The 22,203-nt window shown below is 41.3% G+C and overlaps 1 protein-coding gene across 30 annotated transcripts in view; it reads right to left on the reverse strand.

The window, feature by feature from the left end:
- Positions 1 to 17,603, reverse strand: part of LOC121329924 (MAP kinase-activating death domain protein-like) — a 53,083-nt gene extending 35,480 nt beyond the window's left edge. For 11 of the 30 annotated variants that reach the window (XM_041275988.1, XM_041275993.1, XM_041275981.1 and 8 more), the window contains exons 1-5: positions 17,393 to 17,601; positions 4,751 to 4,994; positions 3,895 to 4,503; positions 997 to 1,300; positions 207 to 338 (exon numbers count right to left, since the gene is read on the reverse strand). In XM_041275988.1, coding sequence (XP_041131922.1) covers positions 207 to 338; positions 997 to 1,300; positions 3,895 to 4,503; positions 4,751 to 4,809 — 1,104 coding nt within the window. In that variant the 5' untranslated portion in view covers positions 4,810 to 4,994; positions 17,393 to 17,601. Of the gene's footprint in view, positions 1 to 206; positions 339 to 996; positions 1,301 to 3,894; positions 4,504 to 4,750; positions 4,995 to 15,611; positions 16,198 to 16,541; positions 16,860 to 17,392 lie in introns of those variants that run through there. The other 19 variants (XM_041275982.1, XM_041275975.1, XM_041275972.1 and 16 more) reach the window with 5 other exon arrangements.
- Between the last annotated feature and the right edge of the window lie 4,600 nt (positions 17,604 to 22,203).

Below are 22,203 nucleotides of genomic sequence, written 5' to 3' on the forward strand. Positions count from 1 at the left end.
TTCTCAACTTGATGTACATAAAAACAACAGGAGGTAGAGCAGGTCTAAGACACTGTGCACCCACTGTAGTTTTATGTAATAAACAGGTAATGTCTTCAGACTAAGCCAAATCCCCCCTGTGTTCAAACAAATCGTTTGTTAAGAGTAAATAAACTAATACTGTAGCTAATTCTAGCCTTATTTGTGATGGTTCCTGCGCATGGTACCTGTTCTGCAGAGGCCATGCACGTGGGAAGCAGAGGGATCACAGGGAACATGTACTCCAGTGGGTAGATCATTGTGACGAAGGCCATCACGCTCATAGACAGGGCGTTGTAGTCTCGGGACTGAAGCACCACCTGTGTGAAAACAGACAAACAACTTCAACTCCACTGTGATATGTGGAAAAGGGAAAAAAAGGTGCACAAATTCAAACAGCTTTCTCCTTTAAAGAGTCCAGTTAAACCAAGTTGCAATCTGCTCCCTGCTACATAATAAAAAAAATAATAACTTCATCTTAGAACAAGCAACGTGTAATTGTTATTGCATGACAATAATTAGCTGTTTGGTTTACTTTTCTTTTATAGGCCTACTGTATGACTCCAGATGCTGGTGACTGTCAAAAAGGGCTGCCTGAAGGAAAACATTACATATACACTATGTGCTGTAACTTTTTAGCACACCGCTAAACAACCCACTGCCAAGGTATAGGTACAGTAGAATTCTTTCTGCAAAGTGACTTTGTGCCACCCTGAAAACCTTGTGACAGCTGCCATAAAAGAGAATTTCTCAAATCAAATGAATATTTCTGAATATGGCAGTGAAACACATTTATTATGCCAGTTCTCAACACAGTAGATTCAAGGGATTATTTGCTGAGTTACTGTATTTAGAAACAGTATTGGTGTATCACATTTACTAAAGTGCTGACAGAGTTAAGAGAACTGCAATCACAACAGTACTCTTGCCACAGGGAGGCGCTGTGTGTACAGCAGTAAATAAGACGTTCTCTCTGACCTTGTGCTCCAGCAGGATGCAGCACAGGACCTGCAGGCAGGCATCGACGCCCAGCAGCTCGAGGGGCAGGTGCAGGGGGAAGTCGACCAGAGAGAAGCGGGAGGGGTCAGGGAGGGCGAAGGTCAGGGCTGGCTGCAGCTCCGAGGGCAGCACCTCCACGTCGACGCGCTTCTGCCCGGCAAGGGGCACCGGCGAGCGCAGCAGCCGATACACCCAGGACTCGATCTCCCGCAGGTCCTGCAGCAGCACGCTGCTCTTCTCCTCCACAGACAGCGCGCCTGTGAAGACGCGCCACATCGTATCCCTGCAAGACAGCGTGGAGGGGGGGGGTGCGAGATCTCAGCTTCAGGGAAACGCTGCACAAAACTCAATAGTACCCAAACACAAAATGCTAAAGGAAACTCTAATTTTATCATCTTTAATAAATTCTGGCATGACACTTCCTGCCTTCCAGCTTACTGATCCCAGAACTGCAGGAACAGCTGTGAGGGGGAGGAAGAGGAGGAGGAGCGGGAGAACTGCACAAAGTATATACTAGGCCACTCTCCCTGTCAATGGAAATGCTTATTATGTGGAGAAGCTTTGTGATGTTCATCAAAACACTCCAAGCTGAGCATTTTACAGCAATCCTTTCATCACCAGTTATCCACATGTCCCTCTTTTCCAAACTTTACGTGAGGCTGACATTACATTATCGCTTGCTGAGATCACATGGCGCACAGTGGCTCACTGAAAGCTTTGATAGATTCTGTATAGAGAAAGCTTATAAAAAAGTACTGTATTTAACACCTTCGCCCCTTTGTAGCAGCAGGAGCAGGCTGCTTCTTGTGTGTCTGACTCATCACTTTAAACCAGTGCAGCTAATTCACAGTGTCAAGGTCAACTTCTATTAGAGCACAAAACGGTCTCCAGTAGTGCACGATCAACATTCCACATTTTTAAAAGACACTGGATTTGAAAACACCAATAATCTTAATTGGCTCCCTCGATACCCAGGTACTATTGCAGTGCTGCATGACTTCTATGATACCATGAAAATGATGCACCCCACTAGGCGTCCTCCCATGCTCCTGCTAATGTATTGATCTAATAACCCCATTCCTTAATTTAATTGATCGATTTATAGATTTTCTTTTTTTAAATAAACTGAACAGACTGAACTATATAAAGCTGTGCTTATACTGGCTAGAAGTTCATGGTGACTGTATCCAGGGATAGCTTCCAATGTTTAATGTCTATGCCCAGATGGCTCTGAAGGAGGCAATTCAAGGTGCAATATTAATTTCCAAAATTGAGATGTCATCCGAAATTACATTTGGGATGAACGTGCAGCCTCTGACGCGCTGTAAAAATTGGAACAATTTGATTAACACAGAGTCTGCAGGAAATTATATAACTGTCATCGGGAATAAAAAATTCTAAATACCACAGTGCTGCCTACACTATACATAGCACATGAAGGTATGTTACACACTGGGGGATGGATGGATTCAATCACTCCCACAAACACATCACCACAGCATTAGCAAAAGTGTCAAAAAGCAATATACAATTGCAAATTGTACTACAGAGATGTTCTAACTGGGAGAGTTTTATGTCTTGCTATTGATATTCCTCATGCTTGCAGACCTGTGCTTCTTTTGGTCTATGAAACGAGCCATTCAACTTCTAGACCTTACTATACCTTGCATAGTTAATCTTTCTCTGCCGTGTCACAGGTAACACACAGCTGAATGAGAGAGTAACCTTGTTAGACTAGACCAGGTACGGGGGTAGCAGCCGATCCTGTTAAGAAACTTAAATATAACAACATTTGAATAAGTTTTCAGCCCTCTCAATCCGACTAATAATATTTTCTGCTTTTGACATTGTATTGTACCAACCAACAGGTATGAAATACAGTAATTAGTTTTGCTCGTCCAGTATTGTGTGTATGAATATTACCTGTCTTTCTCCACCTTGGCAAACTTCAAGGATTTATTCTTAATATGATCCCTTCGATTGATCTACTGCAATTAGCAATCACATCGACGAGTGGTTCAAAAGCATCACAGCTCTAATTTCAGTAGCACAGAAAAAAAGACCTTTACCCTGAAAGCATGTCAACTGTGCAGTAGATATATGGATCCTCTTTATAAATTGACATACGTGAATTATCAAGTAATGAACAGACAGACGTACACATTTATTTCATTAAACCTAAGAATCTTTTCTTTTTTTTAAATAACCACAGCATGTCATACCAATTTCAAAGCATTCTCTCAGCCTGTTGTACTGCAGATGCACTAGACGCTCACAGGCACATTCTAAAACCTTTTCGGTGGAGCTCTGATGTGCTGTTTTAGCTGCACCATGACTGGCGCTGTAGTCTTGAGGGTTCAGCAAGTCCGTGGGCCAAATGTTTTAACTGTACTTTCTCAGTCTCTTTATATATTGTGACTCGTGGCTTGACTAGCATTAGCACAGTATTCAAAACCACAAAGAAAAGTTACCGATATCTTTCTCCTGGGGCATGCTGGTTTTTAATGACTCTGGGAGAGTTAGTTTACACACTGTACTGATCGATGTACCATTGTATGATCATTTCAATTAAAAGTTTAGGATTAGGACACAAAAATGCCATCTCATAAATAACAAGCAGTTACTTTCAGGACGTTAAAACAAGTACAGGTGACACCAAACAAAGATATTGCATATCCTCAGATACAAACCGCCCTCGATGCAATTCAGCTATATTTCAGCGTTTATCTGTTTTGTTTGTGTGTTCTAGTAACAGGTTCGCCACAAGCTGTGCATTCCCCCAAGCAGTCTAACCTGAGATCTCTTAACATGGTTTACAGTGGGAGTCCAATATTGCAAAAGGAATGCCCAAGCTCTCCAGACAGGGGGGCCTCTTACCTTTGTACTCCCTTTGGGATGCCTGCTTTCTTGGTCAACCTCTCGCTGCAGCAGTCGACCATCCTCTTCAGGATGTTGAGACATTCCCGGAAGGTTGAGAAGAAGGGGTACTGGCTCAGAATGCACAGGGAGGTCAGGGTGCTGTTCCGGTTCCTCTGGGCGAGTCTGGCAAAGCGTTTGCCCCGCGGTGACTTGTTAACGTCCGGGGTGGAGTCTGCGCTGGCCGGCAGGAGCGAGGAGCCGCTCTCCGAGCTCTCGTTGCCTGTCTCCTCGCTGGAGGCAGCAGGTGCTGCAACGGCGGCAATGGATTTGGCCTTCTCCCGGCTCCGGTGGCCTTCCAGCTTCTCAGACTTGCCGAGGCGCTTTTGGAAGGAGCGGTAGAAGTTGACACAGATGCCGTAGCGCACCACGCCCGAGTCCTTGTCGGTGAGGGTGAAGACGAAGGAGGTGTCGTCCCGCAGGCTCATGCGTTTCTGCCGCACGCTCAGGCATCCCTCTGGCTGGCAGAAAAAGACCACATCAGGGGGCAGCGGGAATTCATGGTGGTCCTCGAGGGGGTAGCGGCGCAGGAGCTCTGGGGTCTGGACAACGCTGTCGCTGCATGGCTGCCTGCAGAGGAAGAACAATAAAGAGGTGGCATCAGTACCTGATTCAACACTGCCTGATTCGTACAGCACACACTTATCGGTCAGGACCCCTGCACTCCCAAGCGTATGTCAATGTAAAATCACAAGACTAAACTAGCTGTAACTTTGTAATTTACTGATTGGGTTTTGGGAGCATTTCATACAAGCTGTCACAGAGGCTGCCTGACCGAAAAAGGTGAGGCTGGAACTCACTGCAAGCTTGCACTCACCTGGCTCCAACTACGATCAGGTAGTCCAGTAATCGAGGGCACTCTTTCCTTTTTAGCATTTTCAGACAGCATCCACTAGGTCATCGCAGCTTCGGCAAAACCACAGCTCATTGGCCACCAGTCGTCCAATCCCTGAAGTGCAGTCTTAACTATGCGGCGTGGCTCGAAAGAGAAGCGTACAGTGCATTCTGGCTTCTGGATGAAGGTGCGAGGGTGGGGTGTTGGGCTGTCAAACTAGAAACGTCTGAAAGAGATGGAGCGAGTCAAAAATGATATGTAAATCAGATCTTAACATTATTAACACTCTTTATAAAAAATACATAGGTGCAGGTTGCTCTCAGACCATCATATGCACCAATATTTAGGCATGCACAGGCAAAGGACTGTGCAATGAAGACTTTGAATATGAGGGGGCAGCGGTGCTTCTCATTGGAATTCAATTCTCAGGTAAAAAAAAAAAACAGAGTACTGCAGTGCATTAGGACTGGTCACCCACCAAGTTTACAGCACTGCGGTGCTAATGTAGGTTGGATTTTGTTATGTTCACGAAGGCTTTGAAGCCAGGCTAGATTCACATCCAGCGTTCACATTAAAATAGACTGTGATAAGAACCTGCAGATTAGACACACATACAATAGGTTTCCCAGTTTTTTATCGCATTGCAATACTGAATGATTCTGAAAATAAACCCTCTGTCATTAAGGCAAGAACCTTAGCTGAGCAAACCCATTGCCAGACTGTTGTATTGTAATAGAATTGGAAACTATACAGCCAGTCCACTGTAAAGTATTATTATTATTATTATTATTATTATTAAGGAGCTTTGAGTTGGCACATTAATGACAGCATTAGCAATGATGCCCATCTGCCAAACTACAGCCAAAACCAACAACACAGCTAACAAAAAACAAACAAACATTGACCCAGCTCATTTTTTATATATTAACTCAAAGACCAAGATAACCCAAAAGCATGCAGCTGCTGTAATCCTATCAACTGTGACACAGGAAGTGAAATTAATTGCTTCAAAGTGAAGGTAAAGAGCACATAGGGGCTGATGAGAATTCAGTTATTATTGTAACTTTAGGAAGGTGCTACATAAACACAGAGACTAATTAGTCAAACACACAGCTGGAAAAACCATACTCCTAAGCCTGCCTTCATCCTTTAGTTTCCCCAGCTCTCTCTGCGTCAGTGTGTGGGCAAACACTGTAGCGTGGACTGGGAGGGAGGATAAAAAGACACGCAACAGGCACGCTTCAAAGGGCGTTCATTCGTCACTGAATGGGAACAGGACAAAAAAAAAAAAAAAAAGGCATAGCAAATATGACATGACACTTCAATAACTGCCTTCGCTGTACCGACAATAATACACCAACATGATCCATTCATAAAGAATGATTCACTCGTTACAATAAGCAGACACTCAAGATCAGACAGCAAGCGACCCTGAAATCAGACACAAGTCGCCGAGCAATTTGATGTTTCCCATTCTGGCGAGTTGCTTCACCATTCTGTTAAATAGTGTGCATGTCATATATTTCTGCTGCATTTTCTAGTGTGTAGGGGTGCTGTGTTAATTTAGTTAGCTTATTAACATTAAGTTAACCTTAACTAACAGCCATAGGAGGCTGTGTGGTCCGATAGTTAAAGAAAAGGGCTTGTAAACAGGAGGTCTCCAGTTCAAACCCCAGCTCAGCCACTGACTCCTTGTGTGACCTTGAGCAAGTCACTTAACCTCCTTGTGCTCTGTCTTTCAAGTGAGATGTTGTTGTAAGAGACTCTACAGCCAATGCATAGTTCACACACCCTAGTCTCTGTAAGCTGCCTAGGATAAAGGCGTCTGCTAAATAAACAAATAATAATTACTTTTGCCTTTGTCATTGTGGTAGCCTAACCTGTTCTACTTTTACTTATTCAGTTCATTTCATGTGTTGATGTACGTGCATCATGATAAGTTACTGATATGTATTTATTTATTTACCGATTCACATTGTGTTTGGTGGCTAACTCCATCTTAGAGAGTACTTCGGCTATAACAACATTTCGCCCCTCGGGAAGCAAGCATTCTCTGAGCTGGAGACTACTATAATATATAAAAGCAGCATCTTTTATAGGCAGTTTCAGTTACTATGGCCGATATCAAGAGAACTTTCAGACATTATAGAGGGCTGTGTTCGGATGGCAGGTGCCTCCTTATTTCAAGAATGTCCAACTTACTGAGGTTCCAAACACAACACTGTGTAAACTGATGACTATGGGCCGCTCTAGAGAAGAGACTTCATTGCACATTTCCACCCCCCAAATTCTCTTGTATTACTGTGATCCTCCTCTCCCTCTCGTAATCTGATTCAGCTGGGTCTCCATAGCAACCCAATCTCTTTTCTTCAGATACTAGGCAGTGACAGCTATTTATATTGCAATGCCAATCCCCTGACCCAAACAAAATTAAAATCGAGAGAACCTCTACTGTTGTTATGGACCTAAAGGCCAGCTTATATAAACGTTTGTTTGTCAGCCTATTCATACTGTACTCAAGCGGCCTGCAGTCCAAGCTGTGTGGCACAGCCCTGTCTCCAGTGTTGTGCCACCTCAAAGTGGCCAAAGAGGACTTAAATGAAAACGTTTTGGCACAATCTACTTCCAGTTATTATACCCGATCTACTTCCAGTTATTATAACCTGGGTGCAATTGCTGCAGTTGTACTTTTTTCAGCTCAGCTTGGTTAACCGGTTTTGTATAAACAAAGAGCCCTTTATCATCCAAATCCATTTCATTGTTCTTTGTTTAAGTTTTTTTTGTTAACTTTAAAACTATAGGTATACAGTTATACAGTACAGCCTCTGACTGAAGTGCTTCTTGTCTTCACAATAAAACTGTATTTATGTATCGGTGTATATGTATATATTAGTGTACATATACATATTAAGTTGATCCAATTATAAGGTATCACCAAAAAAAATACTTACAGAAGGGACAGAAAATGCTTCAGAAGGGTCAGGCTTAAAGTAAAGGCTCACAACCAAAATAGGGCTTTCCTAATATTTATTCTTCAGACAGAGACTCATTCAGACTGTGCATGACAATTAGACAAGGCTTGACCGCAGATTGCCGGGGATTAAAAGAAGTAATGCATCTTGATTAGGTTGCAGAAGAAGACTTTCCACATTAACTAACGAGTGAAATAAATTAGCATGACTTCCTAAATGTCAGCCTCAGTGTACAGTACAGTACAGGAGCCCAAATAAGGGTTCTCTGTTTATCAAAGACATTGATCTTACATCACTGACTCACGCTAGCAAGGCGGTACGAAGAAGAAGAGCATTTTACAGTGCTAGCGAATCAAAGTGTCTGACATCAAGCACTTCTCTGTGGTTCCTCCTAAAAATAACTGGTCGATGCAATCCAAGGGTACACGCGCTAAGGAAATCCAGAAAATGTTTCTCATCCCATGAGAATATGGGTATTCCCAACCTGTGGTCTGTGAGTAAACTCCAGGTGGTCAGCAAACAACTCCCAAAATTATGTTCCGCAGTTCTTGCAAAAACCCATTTCTACATAAGCACACGTTGTGCTACTACTAAGCAACATAAACAACTTTAACCACGTGATTATATATATTTTATATATAATGTGGCAGCTCTGGGAGATTATTCTGGTCAACACAATAACAATAACAACAACAACAACAACAACAAGCAGCAGCTCCCTAGGATTTGGTTGCTGAAGCAGCCCTGTCAAGATTTGCATAGTGTAAATCAATTATTCAGGACGACACAAAAAATTGCCTAGTAGTCTCAAAATTACTTGGATTTCATGAGTTGAACTTGGAGTTGCCATATAATGATACAGCATGTATCACCGGCATTGGGAAATATTAACATTTCATCTGAACACCGCCCTGCTGTTGAATTCTAACAGACAGCTTATCAGAAGTGTGAACAGCGTAACAACAGCCCCCAAACACTACACTGAAGAAGCAGCAGTTAATGACATCTAAATACACAGACTGGCTGAGTTTCATAAACTGCTAATCGGCAGGGCTGCCCAGACAAGAACAGAAAGGATAGTTATAGTTGTGCTCGTTCCAGGTCAAAGGCACAGACGGCAGCTCTTAAAAGCTTCAAAATGATTTCATAAAAAAAACTGGATAGAGTTTTTAAGGGCACTCGCATCAACCTCTTACTAGAATATCAATGCAAATTTTTTTTTTTCCTGTAAACACGCGTCCTCTACCGAGACTCGTTTCTGGTGTGTTTTCATTGCACTCAGCATTCAAAGTGTGTAAGTACACATGGGGAATAAGGCAAAATAAGAAGTTAGAGGATGGCTGTACAGTATGAGGATCAGTCCTTGCTTAGATCATTAAAATAGGCTCCCATGCAAACTTCACTCGCTCTCATGTGATTTTTGCAACAGAAAAAAAATGAAAAGTGACAGTCAGAACATAGAAGATAGTGTCTTATAATAACTGGGTAATTGGGCTGCATGTTGTCCTTCCACGAACGGTAGAGCAATCACACCTGTGCCAGCTGTAGCAAAATACAGAACCAGCTGGGAGAGCCAGCTGGGAGAGCCCTGCGGTTTTAAAAACAATTCCCAGGACTGTCCTTCTTGTACTGCTGTCAGCCCTTGCACCAGAGGGAGGTCAAACCAAGCAAACCTAGGGGAAGCAGCACTGCTGCTTTACAACTGCAACTTCTGATTTCACTGCGACCCTGCTGGGAGCGGAATTAGTTTTTAAATACAGAACAATCCATACCTCCCCGGGCAGCCCTCTGAACAAACTCAACTGCAAATCCTCACAATGCGTGTCAAGATTTTTAAAATCGGCTGTTTTACTCAAGGAGGATAAAACCTGGGGCGATCCGAACCCCACCCACAAGTCCCTGTTGCCATGGGGAGAAGCTCTCTGCTGCTTCTGTTTGATGCAGGACCTATTGGAGAAGGTGGCTTCAGCAATACTGAAGTGTTACATTTTCTGTTTCAGCACAACAATAGTTAACCACAGAATCAGGCGAGTGTTTCCTAATAGTGGTGTGCTGACACTTGTACTTGGAATTACCTTTTAAGAAATATTTAATAGGCATGTATTAAATAAATCAATTTATTAATGTGTTGGATTTATTGAATGCCTGATGATAAATACTTCTTAAAAGGCAACTCCATGTACGAGAACGGATTATCCTACTTGCTAACTTTGCTAATGACACCGTGCTGTGGTACCACCCTTCCATTAAGTAGCTTTAGTAAGTCACTGCTCCTCTCCATCAACCTAAACCGACCTGTTCTTGACATCTTAAAAGGTGAACGCTCTGAATATGACTCGCACTGTGCAGAGACAAAAAATACAGTGTTTTGCGCATCACCTTGCATTGTAAGGCTGTAACAGAATCACTTTAAAGCAGATGCATTCCCAGCACACTCTACTAACCGACCCAACACACAAGATCATCCCAGTAACCCACTAAATCAACCCGCCAGATAATAACTGCTCTATCACGTGAGCGAGCAAGGCTTGACTGAGAAACTAGACCACATAGCATGAGCGTAAGAGAGAGACAGAACCACAGCTTTTACGTTACATTGTATATCCCTACAGCCATCATAAAAAGCAATTACCTCTTAGCACTTAATATCTGAGATATCCAAGGTCTAGTTCCACTGACTAAGGCAACACTCTTGACATTAAATATCAAGTATCTCAGACACGACTATAAATACCAGATTAGAGGGGCAAAAGAAAAGGTCATCTTGACCTACAGCATGTATATACATCTTATCAAAACAAATGAAAAACAAACAGCTTCAGTAATGCGGAAATTCAGCTAAGAACCTCTGATATTACCGTGAGCTAAAATCAATTTCCGTAACTGTTCTAAGCGAAACCAAACGCTGCAGATAAGCAGTTTCTAAATTTAGTTTGAGCAGATTGCTAAATATTTTATGACCCAACCAACATGTGCTCAGGCCCCAGGCCTTTTGTCTGCTGCGCCCGAGGCCCGGTTTTATTAGCTGTTCTCGTGGGACAGTATCATCCACGTTTGGGATGGCAAGATAGATGCCTCGGACAAATAATAAGGTGTGTTTAAAACAGAAAGCTTCCTGGGAATAGACACCGACAACTAAAAAAAACTAAGGTTTGTGAAGAGAAGTGTTTTTGGCACCTGGCTCGCAATGTCACGACTCATCATGCAAATGGGCATTCAGAAGTGGACCAAGGCAGAGGGAGTTACTCCACTTCTTACATCAATGAATGTTTATTTTTTTTATTTTTCATTGGAAAGCCCTTGAAACAACCTTTAAAATGATACCACAATTACGTCCCCCACATAGAGAAAAAAAGTAGGTCAAATCTCAATACAGTACAAGCATCCTTTTCATTCTCAACATACTGGACTGAAGATACACAACTCTTCTTTTCTGGCCAAGCCCCTGTACTATTGTAGCAATACATAAGCACTGCATAGCTACTTTACTGGGACCCATCTAACCAACTGGATTTGGCATCGCCAAGGTGTGGGGCATGTTCTCCTGACCATTGCATGACCACTACAATCCCTGGCTCTCAGTCTGATTGAGCAGGTGTGGGATGAACTTGAACAATGCAATCCCCAGAACGATCCTCTGCCTACCACTCCTCAAATGAAATCAATATGAATGGATTTACATCCCTTCAGACACCTTCCAGCACCTTCTGGAGGCTATGTGTCAAGGCTGTGATCAGGACAAACAGTGCTGGAACTTGATATTTGGTACAGTAGCCAGGCAGTGTACAATAAGTGGAATAACATAAATATTATTTACTTTTTTTTTTTTTTTTTAAGACAAGGTGACATTACAGCATTGTGTATTGTAGAATCACAGGCTTGGGTTGTGTAGGCCTAGTGCTAGACAGAGATCACATTACTGTCGTCAAGCTACTGTAAGGAAATGTATAATGGTATGTCACAAAGATGGCTGCAGTGGGTGAAGTCAGACCAGAAACCAGAAACCAGGAAATAAAGAGAGGTGGAGTTTGGTGAAGCTGAACGAATGGTCTCGCTTAGCATTTAATAATGAACAGACAGACAGAAAATAAAAGGTTGTAAGACAAACAAGACACAGGACACGGCACTCGTAGCTAAAACAAAAAGACAAACAAAACCGACTATACAGACAAAACACGGTGAGCTTCTATTTTAACTATTATTATTATTATTACAATTACCTCCGTCTCCAATCCCGTTCTCCACTCACCTAACACACAACCCGAGTGAGTGAAAACATGCTGCTTTTATGCAGCTATACCTAGACTCGATTGCTAATCAATCATTCAATTGGAGTCGTGGTACAACTGCTCATGAATTAATAAAGTGCAATTCCCCGTGCTCACATACTATTACATTTTACTTGCACATGAAGTGCTGTGCAATTCTCGTGCCTAAATACAAATATGACTATACACCAACATTAACACACAACATACAACATAAAATACACACGGGGGCGGGGCACTTTGCCACATGGTACTATAAATCTAGGTGACAGATCTTTGACAAAGGCTAGGACCGGGGAATTGCAAGCAAAGCCGTCCCTCTCCATTCAATTTATTAGAACACGGTAATATTCACACGTTTACCTTGTGAACTCTGGGAATAGCTACAACAACTGTGACCAAGAGTTTTAGATGACAGGTCACCAGAAGGAATCTGAGTTAGTGGCTAATCTTCAATCTACAACAAGTTCTACAACAGAACGTTGGGTTAAGCAAAGACTGTCAAGTTCAATTTCTCAAAGGTAATCACATAGCTGTATGGACACATGCTTGACATCGGTCAGGGAAATAGGTATGTGCCTGCAGCTACTTGCATCAGAGGGAGGTTACAAACAACATCTTCCAACTCTGTTACAGACATTAAAATAATTGTACAGGTAACACTGACTCTGTCAGTTTCAATCTTCATAGATATGTAAATATAGTAACAAATACATACATACATGAGCAATGTGGAAGACACCGTACACTGTATAACAAAATAAATCAGGATTAATATGCCCCATATTTTCTTCCCCCTTTCCTAAATCTCCACCCCCCAGGTTAATTCTGTACAGTATTCCTGACTAGAAGTCTGCCGTCCACCAACAGTGGATAAAAGAGCAGCGAGCTCAGGCCTGAAGGACACCTTTGAGCAGCATGGGAGCTGCTTGCTGCTGGGGTTATAGTCTGTCCTCTAGACATGCCAGCCAGCCCAGACTTACAACTACAGTAAAACAGGCAACGACATGACAGGATTTTCAAACCGCCCACAGTCTCTGAAGAGTTTGTCAGCAAATACAAACCTGGGAATATTATTAAGCAAACACAATGTGCATATTATTGTACCCCACCAGTGTTTTTTTTTTGCTCCAGTACAGTAATTGTTTATGATATGAAACACACAGAACAAAATTCACTTCTCCGTCTGTTTTCAACTTGTTGGCACTGGTGCTACAATGACCACTTGCTTTAAGGAACTGTCTTGAAATGGTCTTTATAGGTAGGTTTGACCTTTTTATCAAGGTGTGTACTGACCCTTATATTTTTGGTGATCTTTAATACAGGTTTGAAAGGTTAGGACCAACAATACATAGTAACAGCACATGCCCCTGTAATTTAGCAAGGATTAAAAAAATGCATATTCCACTGCATATTAACAATGCTGGCTGATCTAATTACTTTAATAGTAGCTGTTATTAGCACATCCAACAAACACACAGGCGGCCCATTGTGTCAATACAGGACCACTACATCCACACAGACCCTCAGTGTCTTCAATTACAACCTACTGAGCAAACCAGGGATTGTTCTGAATATCGCATTATAATGTAGTGTTTCTAAAGAGTAGGGCACAGCATGGTTTCACAGACTAGGTTTCAGGCCATTGCATGTCATACCATTACAATAAATTTCTAACTTTATTTTAATTTGGTCCAATTCATAAAGTGTTTTTACAGTCATAACATTTAAAAAAATAAACAATACTATGTATATATGACTGTGTGTTTAAGGATGAACATACTTATTGCAGATAAAATATGTACCATGGTGACAGCGTATTGACAGACAGCATAATAACCTGAAGTTCCAGTACACACAAGCAAGTTTGCTTAGTCGTAACAATAAAAAGACAAAAGAAACAGTCCTGACACGACTGCACTTCAAAACGACTGCTCAGCATAGAAAGACTTACGGATCTGACCTCTCAAAACGAACCAGCAGACAAGCTCTTAAACACAATATTGGGTAAGCATGTAGCAGTGCAACACCTGATAACAAAGCAGCAGCATGCCAAGCGCGGTGCAGCAAGGCTGTCCCCATCCAGGTCTGTCTAATCTTTAGCAATTAAGTAAATGACTCCACTCCCAGCTAGATCCGAGCTATTAAAACCACCGCTCGCCACCTTTCTGCTCCCTCTATCATACAGTAACACAGCTCACAGAACAGGTTCCCACTGCACAGTAAGAGAGACGGAGAGTGGAGCTGTGTCTTTGCACACTCTACTATTGTTGGTATTGTTATTGGGAGTCTTGTAAGACATTTGTATTTTTTGTTTTGTTTTTGTGGTTATATGTGTGGCGAGTTTACAACTGCACTGTAATACAACTGGAGGTATAGTTATGCATGGGGTGGAGGAATATGCAAATGGTGAAAAGCACAGAGCGTTTACAGGACTCTGTTTGGAATATTAAAACCACTTGGCACACAGCTTTTAAAATGCTGTACGCTTTTCTGCATGCCTTCTCAAACAACAAGAACAAAAAGTAATTAGCAGCTATGTGTGACTTCCAACCCACACAACAGGAAACCCAGGAAGGACAATATGAAAAAGAATACAAGAAATATTCAGCTCCTCAAACAGACTGCTATTAGAAATGAACAGGTCAGAGCAGATGGCCCTTTAAATGAATTACTGGAACATGCAGGCAGAAAGGGCAATACATATCTCTTGAGTGAAGTCTAAATGAAGCATCAAGCACACACTATACATTGCCTGAAGAGGCTACTGCCTGAAAACACAAGCGGATAAAAGAAAGACAAAATGAAGACAGGACAGCAGACTTGCCAACAGGCAGTATCTAGTAAGAGAATTAACAATGACAGATTGCATCAGAGGAATGCACACAAACTCACCCTTCACTGTGTCATTGGGTGTGCTGAATATACAAAGCGCAGTAAATCACGCTGTCGCGTGATCTGCTTTCATATGACATGCAATAGAAAGCCCGAAGGACGTATCCATTTAAACAGGGCTGTCACACTGCTCCCAAGTGTAGCTCCTCATCAGGCCAATTTAAATAAAAAGATAGGAAAAAAAATACCCCAGTGATGTTAGAATGTGTACATACTGCTGAGGGATGATTAATCAGAAGGTAGAGGGCACCTGGTGTTTTATTAATTAGCACTTCACCCAAACCTATCAGCTGTGACTATATTGATTAAAGCCAAAATCACCAATTACAGAGAACTCTGGGGACCAGTGGACTGGTGCAGCTGCTTCAGTACTTGCTACTTTAATACCCTGACTTATTCAGTAAAGGATGTACACCAGGATATACCCGCTGAAGCAAATCACAACCACCAGCATATACTGATAGCTGTCTGCAGCACATCATCCAGTCCATGATACTCAAAAACCTCAACATCGGGTACATTAAATCAAGTTAGGTTGTCAAAATCAGCACCTAACATTCGGACATAATTAAGTTTCCCCTTGGTGGGCAGGCAAAGTGCTGAAACAACACAATTGACACATTGCATTTCATTTTTCCTTCCTGAAAATGGCACCTGTAAATTAACATGGAAACTTGCCAGACAGGAGGGATTGGTAAAGAATAGTACCTTGAGCAGGGGCACGGGAAGTTGGGGTGCTGGGGTTAACGTCTCTGGCTTGAAGTGCAGGTGTGCTGCGCACATGCAGGTGCAACGAGAAATCCCGCTTGTTTTGCGAATGTTATGGAGCTGTGGGTGCTGTGCCTTTTTACATTGCTTTGGAACACAAACGATAATAGACCAAACCAGACGTGACTGTCACAACAGGGGCGGGATATTTTATAATTCACGCGGTGTCAATCTCGTGAGAGTTGGTTAGTAGTTGGAACCCATTACAAAGCAAGTGTGTACTGTAGAACGCTTATTGCAAATATCCCCAAAAATCTGATTTCTTTTTTTTTTGTAAATTCTTCATCGGCACCACCTTCTAAAATCAGATCGTCACAATGCCGCTTACTGGGGGTGCTTCTTTGTGGATGTAGACAGTGTCAATGTGGATGAGCAAAGCAAAGATGTCCATTCTCTAATGAAAACTCATAAGCATGACACCGGCGCACAAACCAACCGCTGAAGTCTTCTGCACGTCACCGTCTTCAAGGACTACTGTAAATAAAACTGCGGTTACATGTTTTTTTTTTTTTTTTTTTTTTTTTTTTTTTACTTAAATAGATAAACATTCATTGATTCGTTTTATTAACCTGTTGAACATAATATCAACCAAATGCATGGCATTTGTTTTTTGTTTTTTTTTTTGAGGAGGGTGGGGCTGGGAAATTAAATATTTAAAACTAGCAAAACAATGTAGTTCATTCGATCGTTAGAAAAAAAAAAAAAGAATAATAATAATAAAAAACATGCTTTTGTATTAATTAAAGACCACAGAATGGCAATCGCTGAAAGCATGCCAGGAACAAAGTCTACAAGGACACAACCTTTAATTTAATTAGGTGCAATGTTGATGCAGCACGCAGCTCTGATTAGTAGATTATTCTGTATAACCTCGTTTGCATATAACGTGAAAAGGAAGCTCCCGTCCATCTGCCATCCCAGCTCAATGCCATCCCGGGTGAATTGTGTCATTTAGTGCACAGCAGATGAGACGCATGGAGTGTTGAATGTCATTCACTGTCTGCACCCTCCAAATTCAGCAGGTCGTCGCTGGTTTGCTTTCATTTTAAAAAAAAAAAATGCATTTCTGTTTTGTTGAATGATGTAACGTTGCAACACACAGAACACATGTTTACTACAACATATCAGCTGTGTGCAAAACAAAAAGTACGAGGCTGTCAGAAATAGAATATCCTTGTCTATATGTTACCATGTCACACGCTTCATTTCATCGACCATAAAAATACTCAACAGCCTCTTGTCATATAAATTAAAGCAACACACACTTTGTATACTTGCCTTAGACTACCCGTGCACTGCAATCAAGTAACAGGATCGAAAGGGGAAGAAAGAACCAACAAGAAACAGCAGGATGTTTTGGAAAATATCCGCATAGGAGAGACCTCACCACGAAACTAATCTCCAGCTGTGCGGTTATATTTTGCTACCTGCTCCTGACACGAGAGTAAAAAGGTGCAATTGTTTATACAGTATGCCGTAAGCGCACTGACATACATTCAATTGGGTTAACAATTAATCTAGAACACTCTTGCAATTTCATTTTTAACAATGCCCCTTCCTTCCTTCCTGATCACGTTTTGCTTCCATTCCCGTGTGCGGCGAGCGATCCTGTGACACTCGCTACCATAACTAGTGTTTACTTTGCACAGACCCAATGGTCCTGCGCTAGCACTTAGTCGTAAACACCCCTTAGTACCTTAGACAAATTCAGCAGGGCTTACCCGTTGCAGAACAGAATGATCCCCCGTGTTAAAAAAAAATTCTGGCTTTCAGAAACGAAGCAGTGTTGTTTTGATCATGGGTCTCTGAATATATTATTCCGGATGCATTCTCCGTGATCGTGGCCTTTCTCCCTATGGATTGCTCGTTCCTGGTGCTGCTTTACCTGCACTGCCAACCTCATTCCCACTTCAACCGAGCATCTGCAACGAGTTCCGCATTAGTCGCGCAGGGTGCGGGGCGGGGGGAGGACTCTACCAAATCCATACACTGGTGAGTCAGTGAAAATAAGAAATCGTGACTAGGATTCTTTATCAATCTGTACATCAACCCGCAACCCAAATCGTATAAAATGTCAAATTTAGAAGTTTTATTAAAATTGTGCTTATTTAATACAGACTTCGAAACAGTAAAGTTATAGATTTTACACTACACCCCTAACAAAGTTAATTTAAGAGTGCTTAAATTAAATGCTAGAATTAACCATCCCCCCAGTATAAAAACATGCCGCGGAGGAGATTGCGTAATTCCAAGGAACAACAGAGGTGCGATTGAATTCTAGGTTATGTCTGTTTTCTAATCTCTGTACACAGACTAAGAGTTTTCATAGGACACAGTGTTTCCGGTTTGAGAGAGACCGCCCCTGGTTCTCTGCGAATAGTACTTTCTGGAAAGACAGCTCGTCGAGTTTGCTATTCCTGCACGATAATCTTCCGTGCTGTTTGGAATCTTGCTAAATTTTTAATAGTCCCAATGTATTTCATTGAGATTTAAAACTGAAACCGTAAATTAGAACAGTTATAATCAAAATAAAAAAAAAACACAAATGCACGGTAGCCTCGTATGAGGATGCCATTTTTCCCCACCCATGTAAATTATGATTAATGCATTATACTTAAAACTATTCTGAACAAATTAACCCGAAAAACCAGGATGGTGACTGGTGTACAGTTTCTTTTTGGTATTATTTTAGAGAGTCGTTGGTATTTGTTCTTTTTTGCATGCGGTAGGAGTGAACGCCAAAAACTGTTTTTTGCGTGTACCCTTGAATGGAAACCCATATACCATGACCAAGAAACCCACTCAATGCAAGAAAAAACAGCATTTTTTAATTAATACAGTTTGCATTTTTTAAAATCACTTCTGATTAGAAACAAAAAACAAAACAAAAACATTTATTTACAAGTGGTATAACATCTTAAAAGATCTGCATTATTATTATTTTTGTGCAAAAATTAACATTGGGTAAAGATCAAAATTTAAAGTCCAAAAAATATCTGTTGGCTTGACTTTTAATATTATTATTATTATTATTATTTATTATTATTATTATTATTATTATTATTAAAGCGCCATTAAACATACAGTTAAACAAGCAGAACGTATGAGGATTGAAGGCGTTTCAAACAAAATATTTAATATATACTTGTTCTATTTCAACATCTATTGCAGTTTCACTAATGAAATTAAACAAAAAGATACAAATGAATGAAAACTGTAGATAACATTAGAACACTACAGGGTCATTTGTATTTTACAGCCTCTGTGTCTTATTTGCCCTTAGCCTGGGGGTATTTCAGTAATATCTCTAATACAATGTATTCCTGTAGGTTTGCACTTTACAAGGGAAAACCTGAAACTATGATCAGCCTTAAGAGTTGTAACCACTGCTTTGAAAACCCAGTCTTACCCACCCCATTGTTGTGATACCAGTCTCAAAAGCCCCCCTTGTTATTCATATTCCAAAAGTTATCTTTGCTTTGGCTTTGGAATTTGTTCCACAGATGGCACTACAAACATTCCCAAACAGTTTCTGGCTCCTTGTGTTGCAGGGTGAGTCCCATCTACACCCCACACTCACGCTACAGGCTTAATGCACTCTATGCAAATGGACAAGCAAAAATAACTTCTTGTGCTGCAGACAAAGAGGGAGACTTGTACTACGATAATGAGGGTTTTTAAAGCATTGCTTACTACTACAGTACTAGGCAGATACTTTCTCTGTTTCCTCCTTACAACCAGCTGCAATTGAACTGCAAACCAGTAAGCAATGTTACCCATCTTATCAAGTAATGGCAGGGGTGTACTGGAACTGTCACTCAAACATCTTGCATTATTCTTTCAAGATAATGACCTTGAGCAGATCAAGGTCATTTTGCAATACTGTCCTTGATTTTGATAGCAGCTGTAACATAATGTTCAGGTCAACCTGAATGAGGAAACATCTGAAAGACAAATACTGTATAAACTGTACTAGGAAATATGCTAATAATCATAAGTATATCTTCGCTGAAGATAACTAAAAGCAACTTGCTCTGAGCTGCTTGCAGTTTAGAAACACACATTTGTGCTCGGATGTATTTCTTCCATGCACCAGGGGGACAAGTTACTGGTTACACCAGGGTTTGGGTCAGTTCCTGTTTTTCAATTCCCAAAAACATTTCCAAATTCCTTTTTAAAATCCATTCCCAATTCCAAGTCCTATTCCTCTGATGGAATTGAAATTTATATTTTAGAGACATAGTACTTCTTGTGATTGTTCATGAAGTATGAAGCCAATTAAAATGGCCAACCAGTCACTTCAGTTTAAAGTAATCTGTTGCTACTGTGAGAAGTTAATTTGAACAGAAGACAGTTTGCTGAAACCTTCTGTGGAACCCCCACATAATAAATTAGTTTTAGTTTTGAAGAGACAGAGTGGTTTTACCCCAGTGGTTTTGAACTGCTATTGCATAACTGACTGCTATTCTGTGCAATTTTGTAATGCTAAATGTTGCTGTGGGGGGAGAGATCTGTTTGTCAGGTGGTAGAAGTGGCACTAATGAACCACCCCTCATTGATCTGCAGTATCAGTCTGTGGGCATACCGTTGACTGGACTGCGGGTCCTAGTCACAAAACCTTTAAGAAGGTTAAATGCAAATGTGTTTAAAAACATTACCTTAGACTAACCGCCGTTTAAAAAAAAAAGTTTTCAGGAACAGCAAACTTGATTTAAATGAATCAGAATGGTCCTTAATAAAACATTCCTGAAAAACAGTCCTTAAAGTTCAGTGAATAGAGCCCTGTTTACTTCAATATCAGAATCCCTTGGTTAAAATAGACTAAAAAGGTGCAAGATACCAATGACCCTTCCATATGTGAACACATTGAAGAAAAACAATATTTTGCATTGATAAACGTTGGCCATAGCCCACTGTAACCCGTTGTGTTCAGTGTTCCCTCTTATGTCATCCCTTAGTTGTTTTTTTATGTTTCACATTCTTTGATGGCACCTGCACAGCTCCTCTTGCGTAAGTGCTAGTGCATTGTCAAAGGCGCTACCCAACCAAGGAGCTGCAGCTGGCAGTTTTGTGTTTAGGGAAGAAGACGTGTACTGCAGGCTGGTGTGCAAAAAAAGAAAAAACAAAAAAAAAAAGGTCCACACCAACTAACAATAATGTATTCACTCCTAGTGAATTCCTATAAAGTAAATGCTCAAATCTTTGGGAAGCGCTTCTTACTTGAATGTGCTGTCCTTCCTCCAACGCAGTGTAAAGTGATCAGTCAATCCCCAAATTGGCACTTGATACAAGCAATGGCTTCCTAACGGCTTGCTTGAGCATTCCTAATAAAAGAGCAAGCATTCGGTTTCCTTGTTCCACATGTCCCTTGTGTTTTTACGATGCCTGCAATCATGAGTGGTAGTGGGTTCTGTTGCTCCTTCACCAACTAATCGTAATGTTTCTCTGAATCCTGGATTCAAACTTGCCTTGTGCTTGTCTGGAGGAACTGCTTAGTACTGAACAGACCTTGAAAAAGGCATTTTTGTTGCACGATCTGAATGGAGTGAGAAAGTCTGAGTCCGAGGCAGTTAGAATACCTCAGTACTGGATCAACAGAACCCAAAAGCACTTACCGGGATTGCAAACATCAGAAAAAGGAAAAAGGAAAGGTAGGAAACAAAATCATGCGACTTCCTCTAAAGAACACAATGTTATTTCTACAATGCAGCCTGGTCTTGCTGGAGCAGCTGCAGACTGGAAAGGATTTTGAATGGCTCTTTTTGGTTTTGTCCCGACAGACTGCACTGAAGCCCAGAACCCCAGCAAGCCTTCCTGTAGCCTCCACCCACACAATTTACTGCTGGGTTCCAGCTCCACGTCCCTGTATTTCTGTCTCTACATCTTGAGTGGATACCAGTAGTCAACAAGTAAGGTAAACGTCACAATATTCCAGTCTCCTGCAACATTATTTTTCTTTACTGTCATGGTAATGGTAAGGAAATACTTGCTGTCGAGCAAAATGCTGTAAAAGCCTGTTTTTCTCAATTTAGTCTTTTTTTCACACAAAAAGGCCTGCTAGCACATGTGTAAATGTATACTGCATTAACATTCTTTGAAAGGTCTCCATAGGGTTATATAATCTATTCATTCAACAAAGTGTGATGAGCTACACAGCCTCTGAATTAGTTTTTGGAGTTTTATCCTTGACCAGGGCTAACTCTTCCACGAGTTTTTATTTATAAAATAAAACACTCTGGAGTAGTGAAAATCCTGGTTGAAAACGAACTCCTCAGAGATCACCTATAATTGCTCAACCTCAGAGATGAAGCGAATCAGGAATCAACTCTTTCCTGTCTCTCCGGTTCAAACAGCACCTAACGTTGTCTACATCCATGGTGGAAAACGCAGCGGTGAGGTTTGTAGTATGCAAGGTTAGTATGTATCTGGAAGGTGAAGGCAAGGGAATATAAATAATTGAGTGCAGCCTGAACTCCTTGCTTTGCCTTGCTGTAGATGTGCCTGTGGACGCAGGGCTTCCTCCATTCTCCTC

The sequence above is a fragment of the Polyodon spathula genome, chromosome 17 (assembly GCF_017654505.1).
Source record: "Polyodon spathula isolate WHYD16114869_AA chromosome 17, ASM1765450v1, whole genome shotgun sequence".
Lineage (NCBI taxonomy): Eukaryota > Metazoa > Chordata > Actinopteri > Acipenseriformes > Polyodontidae > Polyodon > Polyodon spathula.